At 33.3% G+C, this 25,229-nt stretch overlaps 1 protein-coding gene across 1 annotated transcript in view; it reads left to right on the top strand.

Moving 5' to 3' along the window:
- ptprt (protein tyrosine phosphatase receptor type T) overlaps window positions 1-25,229 on the top strand; it is a 341,442-nt gene that overhangs the window by 183,707 nt on the left and 132,506 nt on the right. Inside the window, exons 12-14 of the mRNA XM_028445860.1 lie at window positions 5,829-6,030; window positions 10,523-10,625; window positions 18,329-18,605. Coding sequence (XP_028301661.1) covers window positions 5,829-6,030; window positions 10,523-10,625; window positions 18,329-18,605 — 582 coding nt within the window. The remainder of the gene's footprint in view (window positions 1-5,828; window positions 6,031-10,522; window positions 10,626-18,328; window positions 18,606-25,229) is intronic.

The following is a 25,229-nucleotide window of genomic DNA, read 5'->3' as shown; positions in this document are numbered from 1 at the left end:
TTTTCCTCCTGATTGTTCCTTTTGATTGTTCCTTTTATGTCTCTTCCCTTTTATATCCTTTTACCCACTTTGATGTTTTCTCTTCTTTATCTTCCGCACAGTCACACATTCACACAATAGCTTTAGCGCCTGAGGCTCAGTCACATGGAGGCATCCAGCTGTCTCTGATTCTGATTCTAGTCAGGCTAATGGAGGACAAAAACACACGCGTCGAGTTCTGAGAACCATGTAACACACTCTTTCAGCCTCCCAGCAACCGGGTGTACACATTACTTTTTACTGTATTGTTTGTTCTTCATCAGACATTGAAAAATAGTATATCTTACACCACAAACTGAAAAAACTAACTACCATAACTTACCACTGTAACTAACGTAAATAATGTAAGTACACTATCGTAACTACCGTAACTAACTACCATAACTAACTACCCTAACTAACTACCGTAACTAATTACTGTAACTAGCTAACGTAAATGGCGTAACTACACTATCATAACTAACTACCATAACTAACTCATGTAAATAAAGTAACTACACTAACTATCGTAACTAACATAACTAACTACCATAACTACCGTTACTAACTATCATAACTAACTACCGTAACTAATTACTTTAACTAACTAACATAAATTACGTAACTACACTAACTACCGTAACTACCACAATTACCTAATGTAAATAACGTAACTACACTGTCGTAACTACAGTAACTAACTACCGTAACTACACTATCATAACTACAGTAACTAACTACCGTAACTAACGTAACTACACTAACTACCATAACTAACATAAATAATGTAACTGCACTAACTACCGTAAATAACGTAACTACACTAACATAAATAACATAACTACACTAACTACTGTAACTAACGTAACTACATAAATACAAAAATAATAATAATTCATAATAATACATTTTGCTGCTCTCTATCTCAGACAAGTTTCCCTTATAAAAGAAATGTATAATCTCAGGTTCCATTTGGTGTTAAATAAAATAAAATGAAATAAAATTCAACTTTTTCTTTCTACTGCCTTAGATGCAGTCATAGTGGATATATAAAAACAAAAAACAAAAACACATTAATAATGATATTATCTACTGGGAGACATGAGGAGTCAAATTATAAAGTATAACTAAAACTACAACAACAACAAAACACATTATTATAATATAAAATTGAATAATAAAACATTCACACGAGTGTTGAGGAAAAGAGACAAAGGAATTATTCACTAACTTAAACAGCTAAATGTTGCACTAAATCACTAAAAATATAGAAAATACTGTGTATTCCTACTTTACATCTACATTTATCACAATTAGATTCATTGCTATTGTGTCCCTTCTTCTGTTGTTGTTGAATGGAATATGTATTTCAATGAGTCTGGAGTGTGACAGCAAACATATGGTTTATTTCTTCTATTGGATGTTGTTTTCATTGGTGGACTAAAGGCTTATTTATGCTCATACTGTATGTGCAGACACTGCAAATAATGCTTTGTGCTTTTTTTTGTCTGTAGTAAAGCACTTTATTTCCTGAAAGCGACATTGCAATAATAACAGTAAAAAACAAGGACATTGTGCTTCTTACTGAAGAACGTGATTCATTGTTCAGACTTAATGCTGTGAGAACCTTGTTCCAGAATTACATGAAGTACAATAAGTAGTCATTCTACGCAGAGTTTGCCGAGGGCAATGGGGGCAAAGGTCAAATATTTTCATTACTGTTTTCCCAAATTCATTGGAAAAAATAAAATTCTTAATATAATGTACATAATATACAAATATTTCAAGTGCCATAAACACAGTGACTGTACAAAATATATATTAATTCATTTGTTATTTTTTTAGAAATACAAGTTATTTTTGGCGCTCGAGTCATGTGACCATCGTTTTCCTTTCAAGGCCATGTTGAAATGTTATTGAGTTTTTTCTTTCTTTCTATATATATATAAAGTATTTTTCTGCTGCTTTGATAAAGTTTTACTGTTAGTTTCATGTCACAGATGTTAGTTCTACCTCAGATGTGTCGTAGAAGTTTTCAGTGAAATGGTCCCAAACTTTTGAGACTTTAGGTTGGTTCTTCTTCTGTTGCGCAGTTCTTCCTCTTTACAGTGTAAAAGGTGAAGCGACACTGCACCCAGCAGTTCATGTATGGTACTGCAGCAACAATGAAGCAGAAAGATTGTATCATTAATTAACAACATTAAACGACGCGTCGACGCAAAAATCTGTAGTCTACATTATCCATTATATTAGTCATAATGTTTTCTATTATTTTATATGTTACACACATTGTGATTGGGTGTAAAGAGTACTGATGTATTCTACTCAAGTAGAAGTATTCCTATTTGATTGAAATTGTACTCAAGTACAAGTAAGCCATATTTAAAATACTCAAGTACAAGTAAAAAGTAGCTCAATTACATAGTACTCAAAGTAAAAGGTTCTTGTTACTTTCACCCCCTACGTATATTTTTATCCCTCGCCACAAAGTGTGGAAGGAGGATATAGGTTTGAGCCCCGTCTCTCCGTGCATTCGTCCGTCTGAGTTAAAAGGGACAGCTTGTCTCAGAAACTGTTTAAGATACGATAACCAAATTTGGTGTGTGGCTTCAGGGTTGATGGAGTTCGAAAATGAGAAGCTCGCAATTATATTTTCCGGAGTTATTGCCTTTGTTACGTTTTTTTTTTTTTACTCTATTCGAGGTATCTTCAAAGTCGACAGCTTTTCTCAGAAATTGTTTAAGACACGATAACCAAATGAGGATATCAATACCTTGATAGAGTTCGAAAATGAGAAGCTCGCAATTATATTTTCTGGAGTTATTGCCTTTGTTCTGTTTTTTAATTTTTTTTACTCTGTTCGAGGTATCTTCGGTGTCACGGTCACCGTGTTTGACTGAACCCAGGTCTTAACACACACACACACACACACATCTGCTCCACTGACGCGCGCATCGGCCACGCACATGCACCCGCTCCCTCACTCAAAATGAATACATTCAAGCCAGACACATCTCACTGCACTTTTATTGCTTTGTTTTTTTATTATTAATAATACTTTTATTTATATCCCCTCCCATTGCTACCACTGTATCGGTCAAAGAACGGCCATGACCGATGTCCAGGAAAACTAATCGATCTTAAAGGATCAAGTCGAGGTCCAACCCACTAGCTTTGATTGACAGACTGAAGTCATACTGCTGAAAAACGACATTATGAAACAAAAAGGCCATTGTGGAAATAGATATTTAAGAATAATAAAACATATTTCATAATAATATTACCTTATTTAACAATTTAATGGCCATATTATATATTTGTCTGTTATTTATCAAAATGGTATTTATTTCAAAATGTTGTTTTTATTTATTTAATTATGACTCTTTTGGGCTTCCATATATATCAAGTTTTCTTTTTTCGATATAGAAAAGTACAATATCACCAGATCGATATAGCTATTTTTTTTTAAGACACTTGTTTTAGGAGTCGCTGCTTTTAGTTCTTAGAACAGGATGAAAAAGAACAGTTTCACTCACACGTGCTGTCCTTTATAGGCGAAAAAGCCAAAAGTGCCACATTTTGTCCAACTGTTTGTTAATAAATGTGCCTGTGTGGCATTTTGCATCAGCAAATTTAACCCAGAATAGTTTTACTGGTCAGACTGTATTTGAATTAAAGTTATTGAGATATATATTGTATATCGCCATTTTGAGAAAAAATGATTGAGATATGAGTATTGGTCCACATTGCCCAGCTCTAGTTACATATACTATTATATATATTACCTCTGGAATCTAAAGACGGTTTATATATTTAATTCTATTTATTTTCAAACTCTGCCTATTGTGGTCATTGTAGAGTGAAAAAACAGCGATTATTACTATGTCTGGTGTTTTTAGTTAAACAGTTGATTTTTCTGTGCCTGTTTTAAACCGTAGTTACTCGTACGCAGTCGGTTTATTCTCCTAATAGACAAAGAGAAGCTGAACTGCTGCAGGCGGCCACACAGTGTTTGACGTTGAATCTTTTTTTTTACTCCCTACCAGTCAATATTTAGTTTTATTGACTGTCATTGGCAATGACAGCTGTCCTGCGGTGTTTCACTCTGCGTGTTACTGTGCGCTGCCATTGATGGCTTTCCAAACACTGGAAGTTGCCAGGAGCAACACTATGACAGGCAAACATTGACAGCTCCTTTAGCAGAAAAAAAAAAAATATTGAAGCGTTTCCACCAGTTTAGTGATTCTCGCTCAATTTATTCAATGTATTTATTATTTTATTCATCTGGTCCCACGGTGTAAGTCACAGGAAGAGTTGAACACCGTTCTAGATATTTTATTGAAAATCGATTGATTTTAGATTATTGTTCGGTTTCAAGTGCAGGGACTTTATCTAAAATTATCATTTGTGTATGCCAAAAAAAAAAACCCTAAAAACTAAGTTTTGTGTGTGTGTGTGTGTCACTGGTGGGTCTCAATTAAAAAAACTAAAAAAAAAACTATCTAATTAGAGTCTTTTTAATTAATTAATCTCGATGAATCTAAATTAATCGCCTAATGATATTCGACACGAGAAGCAAAGTTTTTCCAAATTAAATGTATTTTGGTATTTGACTGAATCGCTGAAAACAATAATTGTTTATTATTTCCGTCACTGAGTGCTACTATAATGTGTAATATGAATAAAGAATATTATCAATGCATTGTTTACAAAGCACTAACTGTAATTTAAATAAGCTATATTCATGTTTTCCAGGATTTTTGGTAAACTTTCTAAAATGAATGTGTTTTTGTGTATTAGAATTAAAATTAAAAAAAAAAAAAAACAGCACGTAGTACGGAACATTCCAGAAAAGTGGAAACTGAACAGTACAAAAATAGTTGCATTATTTTTCTGTTTTTAATTAATTGCAATAAAGTCCCAACTCTAATGTATATATATATATATATATATATATATATATATATATATATATATATATATATATATATATATATCAGGATTATTCGAGCTGTTCTCCATTATGTTCCATCATTTTTTTTGCTTTTTCAACTGATTCTCTATTGCCTGATAATGATTCATAAATTTCTAAAATTGATTATTTTATATGTTTTCCACCGTGTGTAATGCAGCGCTTTGTGTTCAATTCCTAATTCTACTATTTACAGCATTATATCTCTGAGATTATCTTCCATATTGAAGTACAGTCGGTACTGCGACTGAAATTTCCTGAACTGAATTAAAAACGAATTGAATCAGGAATTAAATCAAATTAATTTGGTAAATCTGAGTTAAAACCCAGGTCTAGTCATTGTAAATCATTAGATTAATTAGCCTGTATCTGTTGTTGTTATGGTAATTAGCTACTCGTGATCGTTTAGCCATAGCATCACTAATGTTAATCCTGTTTTATCAAGGATTCTTACTTCGCTAGTGCCTCCGTCAGGTTTTTCACTAAGTGGTTTGATGATGTTGCAAGATTTTTTTAAATATTTCATCTGGAACCACACAATAATAATTAATCCCAACAGTTCTTAATAAATCAGAGTAAATGTAGCATGTTAACGACCACCTCCATCTAAAGTAGTGAAATAATGTGAGGAATAACCATAGTGATTTATAATACACAGTGTGCTTTGCCAAAATAAAGTCCATTTAAATAATTTAACCAAAAGCTGTTGAATTAAAACAATATACTTGCCAAATATCTTTGTTTTTTTCATGTTATCATGGCAGGATGTAGTTAAACAGTGATTGGTACAAAGTGTGAGCTGAAGAAATAAACGTTCTACCTTCTTCTGTGTTTCCAGATTACCTACAAAGCTCTGAGCTCCCTGGACCCCAGCGCTGACCTGACCACGCAGAGGGGACGAGTGTTTAAGTTAAAGAACGAAACCCATCATCTGTTTGTGGGGCTTTACCCAGGAACCACCTACTTCTTCACCCTGAAGGCCTCAACAAACAAGGGCTTTGGTCCACCAGTGACCACACGTATCACCACTAAGATAGCAGGTAAGCTTTGTTCTCCAGTTACTGATGGGCCATTATTGCCTGTCAGATATGTCAAAGAGATGTTCACCTCTGGAAGAACGCATGGAAATGTGTGGGTTTGGGATCATTTTTTATTGGGATTCAAACTGGGAAACCAATGGTTCCCTCTCAAAATCGAGAAATCGATGGCCGCCATCCATCTTGTGAATTTCAATCTTACCTTTGGTTCTGTTTGATGTAGAAACATGATCTTTGTGGCAAAACGTAGGTTTTTGGAGACAATTATTGTCTGTCTGACAGAACCAAAGTTATGGTAAGATTGAAATTTGCAATAAAGATGGCGGCCATCTTGGATCTTGCTCTTAACAAAATGTACAGTATTTTAAGATATTGTTATTATTGATTTCCTTGAGCCTGAAAACCAATATTTCAACACTGAGATCACAGTTCTATGTCAAATAGAACCAAAGTTAAGATAAAATATTTAAATGGGCAATTTGGATGGCGGCCATCTTGGATTCATTGATTTTGAGTGTGAACCATTGGTTTGCCAGTGTGCCATTAAAAATGGATTCAGCATACTCATAAACTCCCATGTACAAATGTTCATTCATCTTACCGTAATATAGTTAATTATCTGCCAGGCTATTCCCGTTCCTGTGCGTAAATTCAGGCTGATTGGGCAGAAAAAACTACTGATTATTGTATCACATTGATTTGACTCGGTTTGTGTTCAGAGTGCACTTTGTTATCCACTCCAAACAGCCTCTAAAGCTCGTTACTACTTGTGTTTGATCCGAGCTGAGAGCGTTTGTGTTCTCAGCACATCTGAATTCGCTCTAGACTTCGATTGGCGAAGCAATCGCTCTGGACTTGACCTGCCTGATCAGCTTAAAGGTGCGTTCACACCCAAAGCGACTTCAGCAACTTTGGCAACGACAGTCGTCACATCACTGGTCACTGATGAAGCGAGCAAAAAGTGCAACGATGTCCTGTTTTTAATACGTTATTGCCATTGTAAAACTAGTGAATGTATAACGCTGGTGGATAAGGTCAAACCACTGTGGTGAGTCCGTAGTTGATTTAGATGGGTTTTCATGCAGACTTGAATTTGTAGTTTGTCCTTTACACTTCGATGCTAATGTGTGGTTCTAAAACAGAAATAATAATGTGTCAATCTCTAATGAATACAGATACTACTGCAATAAACTTACTGGTACAGCAATATTCACACTTTAAATAAACAACAGCAGAAGTAGCTCCTCCTTAAATGTTCATGTGAACTGAGAATAGCACCAACTAACAGTGGAAACGCTACATTTCACTACAAACTCGGTTTATAGCAATAAACACCATCAAAGTAGGGTGACTGACAAACAAACAAACTATGAACTAAACTTAAAGTACTTAAGAACTAAGAACTGTAAACTCTGATGTGTCTCCTTCCTCGTTTCTCCTTCTTTTCTCTCTCGTCCTGCATCCTACACACTGGTGGGCTAGGCTCCGCCCCTTAAAGGGCCAGCATGCCAGTCTTTAGACAGCCTTTTCTACAGCAATATTTAACAAAAAAAAAATGCATTGTAACAGACGTCATCAAAAGTACACTGCATTTTAAAAACATATTATTTTAATAAGTAAACAAACAACAAAACGGAAAGCAAAAGTTAAGGATAAAGGATAAATAAGTACCTTTTTGGAGGAAATTGTATTCATTTTTTAAGTTATCTCTAATTTTTAAAGCTACTTTTTCATCATCTAAAGTTTGCTCTACTGTTCTCAACCAAAGGTTTATTTTGGGTGAGATTTATTGTTTCCATGTCGTTGCGACTTTGTTCAAGCGACTCATCTCGGCCATTTTAAGCAACTATAGTCGCTGAAGTCGTGTTGGGTGTGAACCAACCTTTAGACTTTGTTTTGCGTGTTGAAACCAACCAAACTAACGGAATCCTGGAGCATTTTAACTACTTTGGGATTATTCAATATTAACGCACCCTTTATTAAAAAAAAACACTGCTGTATTGAAAAAGTAATTTCCAAATGTGACGATAAAAGACTGATCGCGGCGTCTTGTGAAGCCAAACCAAGCTCTTTGCATTAGGATCAAGGATCAAATGCTTCTCTGTCAGCACCTACACAGATCTTAGCTTGACCTTCTCCCACTCTTTAATCATCCATTCAGCACCTAACATGTTTTTAAAACAGAGGGGGGGGGGGACAAGCACCTACACACCCCGCTACCGTACGTACCAGATAAATCTTGTTCTAAATGTCACGCCATCTGCAATCTTCATTATCTCACTTATAAACTGAAGCACGAGGAGGATTCAAATGAAATGTGTGACAGTGAAGGATGGATTAGGGGGTGGGGTCTACGGGTGATAACCTAAATGCCACACCAATCAGGGAGAAGGTGTTGATGTCAAACCTCGACAGGCACTTGTTACACGCCACGTTCACACTACACGGGTGTGACGAGTGTAGGATTTAAATGTTAAATGTAGAGCGACTGTCTGTTTCAGCTGACACCATCACCATTGTTAACCCATGTGACCCCTAAATGCCAACACAAAGGAGCAGATGATTTTAAGGTGCGCACAAAGCAAAGGTTTACGTGAACATGTGTGACCTTCTGTTACAATGTCGGCCATTTTAACCTTTGTGAATTTACCTCCTTCAACTTTTTTTTTTATAAAGGCGTATCACAATGTCAAGTATTTCAGTCCCAGGAATCGTCGTCATCGTCATCATCAATCTTTATTACAGACTTTTAGCCCAGAATTTAAAAAAAAGGAATGAAAATGTTTGACAATTTCAACAAAAGCACACGACACCTCAGTATTTTTGATAATATAGTGTCATTCTCATTTCTTCTTTCAGTGTTTATCTAAGGTTTGTAGTAGTGATGGGACTCTATGTTGTTACTGACAATATGCTCAATACTGTTGTCATGTAAATGTTTCTTTTAAAAAAAATTATAAATAAAAAGTAGAAATAAAGAAATAAAAAGTAGTGGTGGGACTCAAATTTAAAAATATTATTATTGTTATTATTATTATTATTATTATTATTATTATTATTATTATTATTATTATTATTATTAGCATTTCTGTCCTCTGTGGGGGACATCAGTCTGCACTATCTAAGTCAAAAACTATTTATTGTATAAACTTTAATATTACTGTACTTTCATGAGGACATCCTGACCTGTCCAATGAGGCCTCATTGTGGGGGTGTGGCTAAATGAACACATGGGCTATCATCATTTTTTGAGACCAAGGGGAATAAATGATCTTTTGTTCATACTGACATAATGCTAATGTTGTTAATAATCAAATTGTTGCATCAATGAAAGACTCTTAGCTTCAGTTCAGTGAAGTTTTTAACCCTTTGAAAACATGACTTTGAACCCATAACCTTTGTGAGGTGATGTTTTATAAAAAAAGAATGTTTTGTGTTTAGAGGTGTTTCCTTCATCTAACTTGTAATGTTCATGAAATGCTAATGAATTTAGACAATAATCAACAAAAGATAATACATTGTCTTAGCATTTTAAAGTTATGTTTTGTATTAATATAGACCTGATGTCTACTACACATTTTAAACACAAAATATTTCTGAGAAAATGTTTGTTGCAAAATGTTTTTTTTTTTTTTTTAAATTTAAAGACTCTCAGTATGTAAATAAAAAAATGTGAATATTATTTTTTTATTTTATTTTTTTTTAATTGGGTCTCAGAGATGAATCTCAATTAATATCCCAACATTTTTTGACCCGTGAAGCAACATTTTTCCGTTTAAATGGATGTTATTATATGACTGAATCAATGAAAACAATCAAACAAACTAAATATTCTTTATTAATTTTAACATAATGTGTGATATGTATAAATAATATTATGATTGTATTATTCACTCAGCACAAACTTTAATTTAAGTAACCTATATTCATGTTTTTTGTTTTTGTTTTTTTTTGGGAAACTTTCTGAAACAAATATGTTTTTGTGTGTTATGATATCAAACAGCATTTAGTCCAGAACATTCCAGAGAAGTGGAAACTGAACAGAGAAAAACAGTAGTGTTATTTTTCTGTAAATAATTTATCGCAATTAATGCAATAAAGTCCCAGCACTAGTTTTTAGTAATAACTAAACCAGAATAGTGTCATTAAATATAGTTTCTCAATATTTTTTCTCCATTTGCCTATTTTTCTCTGTATACTGTAGTTTTTATTTATTTAAATTCTTCTTCTTATTTTTAATATATATTTTAGTTTAATTATTATTATTATTATTATTATTATTATTATTATTATTATTATTATTATTATTATTATAATGAATTCAAATAAATTAACTTGTGTTTCTCCTTAATGTCAAGTATTATTACTATTTAATTTCTTGTTTTTCTAACCATGTCATTTCTGGGGCTCCAAAGTTTTTTAATATTCATGAATAATATTGTTAATATTTTTGATAATGTTCACGTTGTTGATGATTTTTATCTTTTCTGTTCAGCTCCAATGATGCCTGAGTACGAGTCTGAGGCTCCACTAAATGAGACAGAAACCACCATCACCATCTTACTGAAGCCGGCCCAGTCACGTGGAGCTCCTATCAGGTATTTAATATTATTTTATTTCGTTTTTTTCCTCTCTCTTTTTATTTATAACTCCTCCCCCTGCACTGTTACTCCTAATGTCATCTAGTTTTCATTTGTCTCCCTTGAGGGGTTTTTCAAATGGTATTAAATTCTCCTCCAATTTATAGAACACCGTGTAAAAAAGAAAGTCTGGTTGTTTTCATTTGTTTCGCTTTCACACATTTTGCAGTGAAACATGAAATTGTCTCAGTGTCTCCATTTAGAATCAATCAATCAAATCAAAATCTAAACTAAATAAAATACAAATTCTAAACTCTAAATAGAGTTTAAATTTCCATTTCCTTGTGTTTGAATCATACAATTAAATCCCCTGTGGGTGAAGTTAATTAAAGTAAAATAAAATGGGCCAAATGCCTTCAAGAATGTAAGTAGAATTTTTTATTTATTTATTTTTTCACAAATTGAGCCAATTTTTGCTGATTTTTTTTATTTTTCTGCATCAACACCAAACTTGCCCTTTTTTGTCATTATTTGTGCTCATTTTAATCCATTTTTGCTACATAACTTCCATTTCTGTCACTTCTCCTTCAAATTTCAATGTCTTTTTGACATTTTTAGCTCTTATAAACCCTTTCCACCACTTTTTTACCAAATATATTGACCCATTATTCTCACTTTTAACCTTTTTTCACCATATTTCATGCTTATTTTGCCAATTTAAACACATTATTGATTTTTAATGCCCAATATTTGCCGGTTTAAACTAATTGTTCCAATATTGACACTAAACCTTTTTTTTTTTTAATTCTTTCTTTGGACTTTTAATGTATTTCTGTGTTTTTTCCTCCATTTTTGGTGACTTTTAATGCATTTTTTTTATGAATTACTTTTTTGAGCAGATTTAAAAGTCAGCAATTTTTCTTGTATGTTTTACTTGCACATTTTAAAAGAAGTAATGTTACATTTCTACACCTAACTGTAACTGAGTAAATTGTTTTGGTTTTTTTTTTTATGTGTAAACCATAGAAATATAACAAGGTTCCTCAGTTTTGGCATTTAATTACATTTTAATGAACTTTTTTTTATATAATTTCCATGCCAATTACAATTATATTATATTATATATATATATATATACATATATATATATTTTTTTTTTTTTTCAAATACAGTTTCAATCACAATTACATCATAATTGTAATGAATTACCAATTATAATTGACCCCAACCCTGGAACTTACAATTTTTTATTTATTTTTTAATCCAAATCTTGTCGTAAAATTGCGATTAACGTGTTAGATTTGACTGCCAAGGTTTGGGCCAATTACATTTTTCAGTTACAATTACATCTTCAATTACCCATGTTTAATTACAACTAATCTATGATTACGGTGACCCATTTTTTTTCCAACAGCAACATATATTTTTTTTTCCAATTACGGTTCCAGTTATAATCACACCATCATTTTAATTGATTAGCAATTATACAATTACAATTGTCCCCAACCCTGGAACTTACACGGTTAATTATTTTAATTGGAATCTCATCTGAAATTAGCGATTCGCTTGTTTAGCTTGTGTAGTATTTGGCTCCACTAACACCAGTTTTCCCAGTTAAACTTACACTAAATAATGTTTATACTAGTGGAGTTTCTGCACACGTTGCAAGTGATTGTAAATGTGTGTGTGTGTGTGTGTGTGTGTGTGTGAAGTGAAGCAGAGGAAAAAGGACATTTGTTAACTTAAGTGTCTACAAGTGTTTGTTTCTTCTTCCCTCCGTGGAACACGGTTTGCTTTTTAAAATCCATGAATGATACATTGAGTGGTTTTAGAGCTCAGCCAAGAAATGTTTGCCATAATACGAGTGTTTGGAGAAGATGCTCTTTAAAGCGTATTATTCTGATGAATGCACACACACACACACACACGCACACACACACACACACACACACACACACACACACACACACATGCACACAAAGGGTAATTCACCAGGCTTGTTACGATAAATACTGATTTAGATTTACACGACGACGACCACAGCCAGGGAGAGAGTTGTTACAGAATAGTACGTATACATTTATTTATTTATGTCGTATAGACAGAGAAAAATGGTACATGCTCAGGGAAAAGATTTAAACACATTATTCTCACAAAGACCTTGTAGTGGTTGTTGTAAATATAAAGGAGCAACAAATGTAACAAGAAAAATAACACAACAGATAATTTACATTAGCTAGTTTAAAGAGATCCTCCATTGTTTTTACAAGTTTGGCCTAAAATGTACTTATTATAAGATCTATGTCTAACAAGACACATTATTATACACCATACTATTTTATAGTTTAAAGCTCTGTTTGAAATGGCACACTCCAAACTCAATGAGTATATAATGTCTACTATATACTATTAGTATGAGTAGGATGATGAGTAGGGATGTAACGATTAATCGTTATATGTTTATTCATATATATATATATATTCTCTTGTCCAAAGGCTGAGGCGGCGGGCGGAATCTGCTACTACTTTCTTTCTGGCCGCCTTCTACTCTTAAACATGTTCATAAATGATTCCTTACCCCTTTAGCACCGAAAGAATATCTGTAATATTATGTAAATATCTGTAAAAGTCACATTTTCCAAACAAATATCTGACGTAAATGCAATGCAGACTGTTTTTTTTTTTTTTTTTAAAGTCTAATTGTTAGGACACAAAATACATTTTCAGTTGCACTTTTAAAAAGATAAGGAACTATTATGTAGTTTTGCATTGTTTACTATAGAACCAGAATTTAATTAATAGGCTTCTTCTTCATTTGTATTATTCCTTTATTTATTTCATTCAAATTTTTTTTTTAGTTAAATTGCATTGTTTGAATAGTTTATCAAGGGATTCTTTTGACAATGAAAAATAAAAGGAAAATAATACAGTATTTTCCCAAAAAAAATAAAGAAATATTTTTCAATCATTATTTGTCTACAGTCACATTTTGTAAAATAAATCGTGAGAGAATTGTATCATGAACCCAGTATCGTGAATCGAATCGTATCGGGAGTTGAGTGAATCGTATTTATTTATTTATTTATTTATTTATTTATTTATTTATTTATTTATTTATTTATTTATTTATTTATTTTTCAGATGCTCCAGAAATATTTTGAATGAACAGAAGAAACACTAAAACATATTAAAGAAAAACTAAAATAAACAAAAATAAAAAAACATACATAATTACGGTAAATAAAATACTGTTAATTAAGTGCACACCTTCTGGAAAATTATATAAATGTACAAATATAGGACAGATAAATACCAGTATAGTATAGTATAGTAAGCCATCTACCTACTACACTGTAAAAACCTGAAAACATTTTAGGTGAAAGTGGAATATCAACATGTGTTCATTTGATCCATAAAACTCACCAAGACACATTTCAGAGATTTTCAGAGACCCTCCATTGCTGAATAAACTTCCTGTTAATTTCAAAACAAGAGTCCCATTTACAAAAGTGTTAAAAACTAATGGAAAGCAAGAAGAGATGCTTTTATTTTGAAAAGAAGATGTTTGATTTTTAACTTGAAGCAGGTCCCAGGACCATTTTACCATTCCACTCGCAATGCATCATGGGGCATGTCCTAATATAGTATACATCCTAGTATTTCTCACCTACTCAATCTTTTCATACTATCTAATGTGAACACAATAAATACTAAATTTGACGTCAGATTTAGTATCAGTAGTACGTTAGTACGACATTTACTACACAGCCTAAGAGCCTGTGTTCCTCCATCTTGAAATCATGTGATTGATGATGTCACACGGCCCCACTGCCTGTAAACATCCCATAGTTTTCTATTGGAGTGAAACTTTCAGCCTGATTTTTAGATCATTTAACAGCTTTTTAGATCATTTAGCAACTTTTTCAGTCAAAATTACAGCTTGTGTTGCTTTTAGTTGCTTTAAATAATCAGGAAAAGTTAAAGATGTCAATGTAAACCTCTTGTGTTTACTGAAAGAGGATAAAAACATTGTGACCACAGGGGGCGACAGTTCTTACTCTGCTTCATTGTCCACTACGGAACATAAGAGAAGAAGATCTTTTGTAAGGAACCTTTACTCCTAATCAAACAGTGTGCTGACACGCTCTGGTGGCTGGAGTTAGCAAGTAAATCACACACTATTGAAGACAGACAAACCCTGAGGTTCAACAGTTATTTGTAAAAACAGTGGACTATCCCTTTAAGAACTAGTGGTGAAACAAAACAAACATGTATTTCCTCTAACTTAAAGTTGCTGGAGATGATTCTTTATTTATTTTATTTATGGTGTTGGCCTCATAGATTAATTAATCAAAGTAAAAGTTTGAAATTTCTCCTTGAATCACGACCCGATGCGTTCGATTTTTTCTATCAAACTTTAAATAAACATTAACGCAAATAGCAGCTATCTGAGGCTGGCTCCAGAATATGTAATAGGTATTTTTATTATTTATGTGTTACCGAGGTTTGAAGCAATAAGGCTGTAAAAAGCTTCACAAATCAATCAAGTACATCATAACTTTACTGTATTTATTCACCAAAGCTTTTTCTGGTTTTTATTAGTGAAAGGAAATGAAGAAAGAAAGAAAGAAAAAAAAACCCATTGAGATGATGTACTTAAGAAAAAATAAATAAAAAAAAAAAAAAAAACCTTTTAACAACATTTTTTTTAAAGTTTATTCAATGTTCTGTTAATTAATTTTTAATAACAGCAAAATGAATCAATGGTAATTGAAAACATACTTGTTGGTTTAAAAACATCTTTCTAATATATATATATATATATATATATATATATATATATATATAGGTAATTTGTAGAATATTTCAAAACTTGCCATCAAAGGTTCTAAATCACCATCTGAAAGCTTTTACTTATACACTAATGTTTCACTGGAAACACTGGGGGAAAAATAAGCAATTAGCATGTGTGAGAACCATCTTTAGTCATCAGCAATTACCTTTTATGAAAGCTTCCAAACCACAACTGGGGATAATTGGCCGCGGCCCCTTCACAGAAACATATATTTCCCTAATTGCGTATAATTGTGAGGTGAGTTGTTGGCGTGGAGGAGGACGAAGGTAATTGTTCCGCCTTTGTCCAGAACTACGGAAGAAGCCCTCAGTCAATCACAGAGCTTCTTAGATAACGAAGTAAAGAAGAAACACAAACACACACACACACACACACACACACACACACACACACCCTCAATGCAGAAAAAAAAAAACACCATTATCAGCGGTTCTTTTGAGAAACTCTGAATATTTTTTGAACAATGAATATATATTTTTTTTCTTTCCACCACTTTTCCACCTATTGTCACATATGTTGATCCATTCAGTCACTTTTTACCTCTTTCCACCGTATTTCATGCTTATTTTTGACAATTTAACCACATACACGATTTGTTATGCCCATTATTTTCCAGATGAAACAAACTGTTTCTACTAATAGTTCTGATATTGAAACCCCTTTTTACAATGTTTCTCTCCGTTTTTCAAATTTGCAACTTTTGGTTGGTTTTTAAAAATCACATTTTACCACCACAATATTTTTTGAACAATTTGAGCCCATTTTTGCTTTATTTTACCCTTTTTTCGGTAACTACACCAAACTTGCCATATTTGAACTTATTTTCATCACTTTTTCTTGCCATATTTTTGCTCCTTTTAATGTATTTTTTCTACAATACTCTCATTTCTGACACTTCTCCATCAAATTTCAATGCTTTTTTTGCACATTTCTTCTACTTTCAACACATTTTCAGCACTTATAAACCCTTTCCACCATTTTTTCACCTAATGTCAAATATATTGACCCATTATTGTCACTTTTAACCTCTTTTCACCATATGTCATGCTTATTTAACCACATTCACCATTTTTCATGCCTATTATTTACCAGTTTAAACTAATTGTTACAATATTGACACTTTGAACCCTTTTTACTATTTTTTTTTGTTAGTTTTTTCATCCACTCTAATTTGCAACTTTTAACCAACTTCTTTGGTTTTTAAAATCTCATTTCACCACCTTTTCCACCATTTTTGATCATTTTTAACCCATTTTATTTCTTTATTTCTTTATTTCTATTATTAAAACAAGGATATATGTCTTAAATATGATTATTAATAATAATAATAATAATAATAATAATAATAATAATAATAATAATAATAATAAACGTTCCTGGATAACAGTGGATATTATTCAGATGAATAAATAAATGTGGTTATCACAGATTCATAGAACAATGGACCATCATTTTACTGACTTTATGGATGGACCCCAAAAATCTCTCCCCTTTATTTCCCCTTATAGATGGTCCTGTCTCTACATGACTGTTCTACAATGTTCCTGTCTGTGTTCTATGTTGAGAACCACTGATCTAAGTGTGTAACACAGCTCACACATTGATGCTGATGAATCCTTAGTGTGGATCGTTTAATGTCTTTCATTCCATCGCTTCTACAGAAATAATGCCTTCACACTTTCACCCCCATTCACTCTTAATCACATCTTTATTGCTGACTCAGCAAAAAGAAGTATCTCAGAAGTTACATTTTGGACAAAAAAAAAAAAAAAGTTGTCTTAATAAGAATAATTTCTTCTAACGATTGGTGAGATTTTCCAGGAGATGTGTTTTTTTAACCCAGGGCTGCGAACGCTTTTTATTGCAAAATTGGATGGAAAGCACTCTGCAGATCAATAGTTATTATGGACATTTGCATAAAAGAGAAAAAGCTGAAACAAAAAGAGCTGACGAACAGAAACTCTTCCCGGAGATTTAAATTCTACAGTTTACCTTTGCTTTGAATAGAAATGTAACACGTCATCATACATACTAATCCAAAATAAATAAATAAAGAACTCAACCTCATTTTTTACATATATATAAATATATATATATATATATCAAAATAATTTTTATTCTTTCAAATATATACAGTATTGAGCTGCCACTATACTGCCAATTCTTAACTGATCTACACCATTAAAATATCAAAATGTTCCAGTGTTTAGTGGTAATGCTGCAATAAGTTGTAAAATTCTAACACTTTAACTTTTAATGTAATATTAGGTTGTTTGCTTCCACTATGTCAATTTCTAACTCAAAGACACAATTTTAGCACCAACATGTTGTCCACTTTCTAATCTACAAATCTTTTCACTTCACTGAATCACACCATTCAAAGATCAAAATGTTCTACAGCTTATTGACAATTATGTTATCTAATTTGTGAAATGATCATTTTTATGGTTTTATTCAAATTTGGCTGCTTTTGTAAGCCTTGATTAGGTCTGATAGAGTGAGAACTGCTGTTAAAGCTTTAATCATTCAGTTACAGCCAGAATGATATAGTTACTAATATACTAATATAGCTTAAAATGTTGCTACAATCTTCCTCTTTCTTATAATTATCATTTTAGTGGGAATTCTTAGCGTTCACCCCTTACTTTGCTTCCACAAGTAGTTTGAATCTTGCCCTGCATAATGTCTAAATATCTAATCTTTTAATAATATGTACAAACTTGTGTTCATTGACAGTAAACACATACAGCCGAAGGAGTTGGCAATTAATTTCCGCATTCCCACTTGCATTGTCGTGGCAATGCGATTTTTTTCTTGTTTTATTTAATTTCTGTTTTTTTTTTTTATTTCTTTTGTTATTTTCCAGCTCCTACCAGCTGGTTGTGAAGGAGGAGCGTAAGTCCAAGAGCCGCCGTGCCGCCTCAGAGGCCCCCGAGTGTTTCTCTGCTCCTGTCAGCTTTCGTAACGCCTCCATCTTGGACTCTCCGTACTACATCGCTGCCGAGCTGCCGCCGTCCAGCCTCGCCGTGGTCCAACCGTTCACGGTCGGGGACAACAAGAGCTACGGGGGGTTCTCCAACCCTCCTCTGTCGCCCTCAAAGAGCTACAGCATCTACTTCCAGGCCATCAGCAGGGCCAATGGGGTGAGTCAAGTATTTATTTCTTATCTTTGATGATCAAAACACTTATTTTATTCCATATATCCAGACTATATATATATATATATATATATATATATATATATATATATATATCTAGCAGGGATGTGACGATTAATCGTAAGGCAGTTAAAAATCGATTCATAGGTATCACGGTTCACATCGATTTTCTGAAAATTGAATCGCAGTACTTTTTTTTAAACAGCAGCTATATTTATCCTTCTCTTGTCCAAATGCTGAGGCGGCGGGCGGAATCTGCTTCTACTTTCTTTCTAGCTGCCTTCTACTCTTAAACATGTTCATAAATGATTCCTTACCCCTATAGCACCGAAAGAATATCTGTAGTATTACGTGAATATCTGTAAAAGTCACGTTTTTCAACTAGCTCTGTCTGCTAGCATAGCATCTCTTCTTCCCTGCTGGATAAGCTGCATACCAACTCACCACTGGTTTACCAGCGCCCTCTGCTGGTTCAAACAAATATCTGACGTAAATACAGTGCAATGACTGGTTATTTAGTCCAATTGTTAAGGCACAAAATACATTTTCAGTTGCACTTTTAAAAAGAAAAATGAATTTTTTTTGCAGTTTTGCATTGTTTACTATAGAATAGTATTATTCTTTTATTCATTTCATGATTTATTTTTAGTTAAATTGCATTGTTTTGAATAGTTTATCAAGGGATTCTTTTGGCAATGAAAAATAAAAGGAAAATAGTTCAGTAGTTTTTTCCCATTTTGTAAAATAAATTGTGAGAGAATGGTATTGTGAACCCAATATCGGGAATCAAATCGTATCGGGAGTTGACTGAATCGTTACATCTCTAATATATATATATATATATATATATATATATATATATATATATATATAAATATAGAAACGTTTATTATATATATGCAAACCCCCATACAGTATACAGTATGTTCAGACTTTCATATACATATACTCCGATTTTTGTAGATATATTATCATACTTTCATAGATGTATTCAAACTTTTTATATACATATTTTCCTAAATGGCTTAGTACTTACTGTACATACTGTATATACACCTTTCTACATAAAGTACATTAACTAGGGCTTGTATGCTATGAGGTAGGGTTGTGGTCAATTACATTTTTTAATTAGAATTACATCTTTGATTTTCCATGTACAATTACAACTCAATTGCGATTACGTTGACTGGCATTTTTTATGATTATGAATTATTATTATTATTATTATTATTATTATTATTATTATTATTATTATTATTATTATTATTATTCCTACAGTGTGGATGTAAGGGCATTCTTCAGCATTTTTGTATATTTTTGTGGAAGAGTTGGCATCTAAACATGTTATTGCTTTTCATTTTGTAAACAGTTTGAGTGCGTTTGTGCAGATCCTAAATCCAATCACATCAGATCTCATATTCAGTTGGATCTTGGTCAATCCAATCAGAGTTTGGCATGTCAGTGGATCCATGATGCAGGCCAACGTCAAAGCAAGTATCCGTGAACCAGTGGGTTTTATTGGGAGCAATGGGATGAATAAATGCATGACAGGCATTCATGCTGTCATTTTTCAAATTGTAAGGTTTGATCTTCCTAAATGAATGCATTTTCAATCTAAAATTAACGCTAGAAATATTCTTTTTGTGATCATTCCATGTCATTTCAACAAATGGTTCATGCACTTTGGTCTCAAAAAATCCTGAAAATTCCAATTGTTTGGTGATTATTCAATAGTCACTCTGTACAGTTTCAGTTTTACAACACTTTTCGGACATGTTACTAGTGAAAAACTAATAAACAATAAATTATTATAAGACAATGAGTCAAGCTACAATGGCCTCATGTAAAGGATTTTCAATATTTGCAAATGGTGAAATAACCCAAAGTTGGGGTCCAAAATAAAAATGAAGAAGTTGCATAAAGAAATGTTTTATATCCCAAGAAAGAGTCATTTTTATACTATGAATTAAAACAGAAATCTGATTTTTTTTCTTACATTCCCACATGGTTATGGGCTAAAAAATTTATTATTTTATATTTCCATAGCGTGTCATCCAAGAACCAAAGCATTTATGTGACTAATCATTAGTGATGTGAACGGTCTATGTTCATAGCTCTAAGCTGATCTAATTACACGGAGCTGAGACATATGTTAAGTAGTTCATTGAAGGCCCAAACATGTTCCAGACCCAAACACCAAAACAACTTTTCTCCATTGTAGAGGAGCTGGTATGTCCACCAGATAGGATGTATAGCAGATCTATGTATATATTCTAAGAGAGTAGGTGGAGCTATATTATTATACCACATTACAGTTACCTATGTGATGTACTTCCTGAGATATTGGAAGATGAAAATGGAACAAATGAAAAATTGACATATCAGTTAATGTTCTAATCCAAATTGTGTGTGTTTTTGTTGTATTTTCTTGTCATTTATCTGATCTTTTTTTATTATTCAGTATATTTTTTCTATTTTTTGTGTTGTATTATTGAAATTATTCTGTGTTTCTTATGTCATTTTTGTATGTTCCTCTGTAATTTTTTGTCTATTTCTTATGTGATCTTCTGTAATTTTCTCTCTTTTGTTGTTATTTTGGTTGTTGCTGGTAATAGTAAATCTCGTCTCTTTTTGGTGTCATTTTGTGTATTTTGTTGTTGTTTGTCTGTTCTTTTTATAATTCAGTATATTTTAATCCTATTTTCTGTGTTTTTGTTGTTGTTTTGTGAGTTGCTGGCAAAATTTTGTAAGATTATCATTTTTAACTAAATTAAATATTGAAAAACACATGCTTTCATTTGTTAATTTCCTCCTCTCTCTCTCATGTGCCCCCTGTAGTGTCATTGCGTACCCCCATTTAAGAAACACTGTTCTAAGTTGAGGCCTAAACGTCGTCTTTATACTGTATGATTAAATATGACCAACTGTAGCAGCTTTACAGTTGGAGACACTGAAGCTATAGCTCTGGCACTTGATGAAGTCCTAGAAGAAGAGGACAAAGGTTTGTCAGCCACTGGAGAAGCTGAGATCAGGATGTCAGGGTCACAGACACAAACATGAGTGTTTGAAGAGCTTGTCTTTCTAAGCCTTGTATCAGCGAGATGAAGGAATCCAGCTTCAAAAAAATATGTTTCTCATGTTTGAATAGTTCTGCCAGGGTTTCTCAAAGAGAGGTACGTGTACCCCTAGGAGTACGTGACAGCACTACAGAGGGTACTTGAGATTGAGTTCTAATAAGTATGAGAACCACAGTTTTATTAAGTATGAGAACCACAGTTTTAATAAGTATGAGAACCACAGTTTTATTAAGTATGAGAGCCACAGTTTTATTAAGTATGAGAACCACAGTTTTATTAAGTATGAGAACCACAGTTTTATTAAGTATGAGAACCACAGTTTTATTAAGTATGAGAACCACAGTTTTATTAAGTATGAGAACCACAGTTTTATTAAGTATGAGAACCACAGTTTTATTAAGTATGAGAACCACAGTTTTATTAAGTATGAGAACCACAGTTTTATTCAGTATGAGAACCACAGTTTTAATAAGTATGAGAACCACAGTTTTATTACGTATGAGAACCACAGTTTTATTAAGTATGAGAACCACAGTTTTATTAAGTATGAGAACCACAGTTTTATTACGTATGAGAACCACAGTTTTATTAAGTATGAGAACCACAGTTTTATTAAGTATGAGAACCACAGTTTTATTAAGTATGAGAACCACAGTTTTATTACGTATGAGAACCACAGTTTTAATAAGTATGAGAACCACAGTTTTAATAAGTATGAGAACCACAGTTCTAATAAGTATGAGAACCACAGTTCTAATAAGTATGAGAACCACAGTTTTAATAAGTATGAGAACCACAGTTTTAATAAGTATGAGAACCACAGTTTTAATAAGTATGAGAACCACAGTTCTAATAAGTATGAGAACCACAGTTTTAATAAGTATGAGAACCACAGTTTTAATAAGTATGAGAACCACAGTTTTATTAAGTATGAGAACCACAGTTTTATTAGGTATGAGAACCACAGTTTTATTAAGTATGAGAACCACAGTTTTATTAAGTATGATAACCACAGTTTTATTACATATGAGAACCACAGTTTTAATAAGTATGAGAACCACAGTTTTAATAAGTATGAGAACCACAGTTTTATTAAGTATGAGAACCACAGTTTTATTAGGTATGAGAACCACAGTTCTAATAAGTATGAGAACCACAGTTCTAAGTGACGGCCTTGGTCTCTGTATCTTTGTTCTACAGCCACAGAATAAAGTCAGAGTTTAAATCATTCATTTCTCCAGTCAACCTCTACTCTATTATAGAGTTTTACTGCAGATCTATAAAAGTGATGGTTTTGTCAAACACTGATTTCACTACTTTTCACAAATTCTCTTTAATTCTTTTGGCTGTCAGTCATTTTCCTGTGAGCAGATGATGTCGCTCGACCACAAAGAAAAAAAAAAAGTCTCATTTACATTTTTCTAGAACTAGGAACGCTTTGTCATGTTATCATTTCAATGAGTCGTCACATTTTCCTCCTCTCTTAGAAAAACGCTCTGAGCTGCACGTCCCTCCTCCTTACACACTCTTTATTCTTTCTCTCTCTCTCTCGCTCCCTACATGCTCTTTATTCTCTCTCTCTCTCTCCCTACACACTCTTTATTCTCTCTCTCTCCCTACACACTCTTTATTCTCTCTCTCTCTCTCTCTCTCTACACACTCTTTATTCTCTCTCTCTCTCTCTCTCTCTACACACTCTTTATTCTCTCTCTCTCTCTCTCTCTACACACTCTTTATTCTCTCTCTCTCTCTCTCTCTACACACTCTTTATTCTCTCTCTCTCTCTCTACACACTCTTTATTCTCTCTCTCTCTCTCTCTCTACACACTCTTTATTCTCTCTCTCTCTCTCTCTCTACACACTCTTTATTCTCTCTCTCTCTCTCTCTCTACACACTCTTTATTCTCTCTCTCTCTCTCTACACACACTCTTTATTCTCTCTCTCTCTCTCTCTCTCTCTCTACACACTCTTTATTCTCTCTCTCTCTCTCTCTCTACACACTCTTTATTCTCTCTCTCTCTCTCTCTCTCTACACACTCTTTTATGAGTGGGGTTATAATAAGTTTGTAAAATGGTATATCTATATATAAAGTAACGTATTTGCTAAAGCCGACGTAGTATTATTACCGTATACTTCCATCCATGCGTGTCTCGTTGCCAGGTCTTTGATAAACATCTGCATTACAAAAACATAGAAAAAGCCCCGCCCCTTATTTCTGCACACCTTTTAGAGTCCGACAGCGTATTAACCGGTCCACTACGCCTCCCGGGACACCGCTGAGCTGGTTAGCCGTAAAGATTAGCCTTTCACTTCAGCGGGAAAATATGGGACCTGGCAACCCCAACTTCATTGTTTTGTCCATAGGTTGTCATAGCAACCACAGAATGTCCGTTTTCCTGGGAAAAAAATACAGATTGTTTACATAAAGCAAATGGATACTATGAAAGTTAAGGGTACAAATGTCATCAAAACATTTCTAAAGCCACAATATATCTTGAAATGAGATTTCCACCGTTATGGATTTTTTTTTTTTAAATAATACATTATTTAAAAAAAAAAAACAAGGCAAAATGAAGTTGCTGGAATTAACTTAGTTTCCTTTCCTTTCCTCGTCCATGTCCATCTACCTGCTTTTTAGCTTTTCTCTCCTTCCTCCTCCTCACTAATTAATCCTCTCTTTTATCTATTCCTTCAGCCCCCCCCCCCACCCTCCCTCACCCCCCACACCCCCCTAGGGTGACATCAATCAGATGCCAGTCCCTCGTCTCCCGTCCTTTCACCAATTAGTTGATGCTTTACACGTTCAAACCACCCACCAATGGCAGCGGTTATTTTCCCCCGACATTGTGTGATGTCACTGGAGTCTGTACACACACGCACACGCACACGCACACACACACACACACACACACACACACACACACAGTAAAGTATAGAGTGGTGAGAGAAGAAGCTATTTGGGACTTTGGGAGAGACAAAGATGGTAGGACAGTAAATACAAACTTAAAGGGTAGAAAATACAGTAATTTTGTTTTTATTTTTCATGTCAAAGATAAACTAGATCAGTGGTTCCCAATGAGTGGATTATTATTATGATTATTGTTTTTTAAATACCAATGCAAAGTGATTACTTTGATAGTAAGTAAATAATATGTCAAATGAAGGTAATCATTGTCTCTTATTGTCAGAATAGGGATACAATGACCTATACAGCATAAAATAAACCTGTTAAATCACAGTTAGTTTGTGGTGAATTTGTCCAAAAATAATGGCCTAGAAAAGAACTTGGAACATTTCCAGATCATTTTTAAATCAATCGCTAAATTTTGCCCCCTACAGTGTGCTCCTGTACCCCTATGGGTATGCGTACCCCTGTTTTGGAACCACTAAACTTGACTATTGATGAGTGTACACACAGGTTTATCATTTGTTTTTCCGCGTTATTTTACTGAGAAAATGAAATGCTGGAGGAAGAAGAAGAAGAAGACGAAAGAGATGAAATGAGGTGAAAAATGTGCCAAAACTGTGAC

Source organism: Gouania willdenowi, chromosome 5 (assembly GCF_900634775.1).
Source record: "Gouania willdenowi chromosome 5, fGouWil2.1, whole genome shotgun sequence".
Taxonomy (NCBI): Eukaryota; Metazoa; Chordata; class Actinopteri; order Blenniiformes; family Gobiesocidae; genus Gouania; species Gouania willdenowi.
This window is presented reverse-complemented; position numbering and strand designations above follow the sequence as displayed.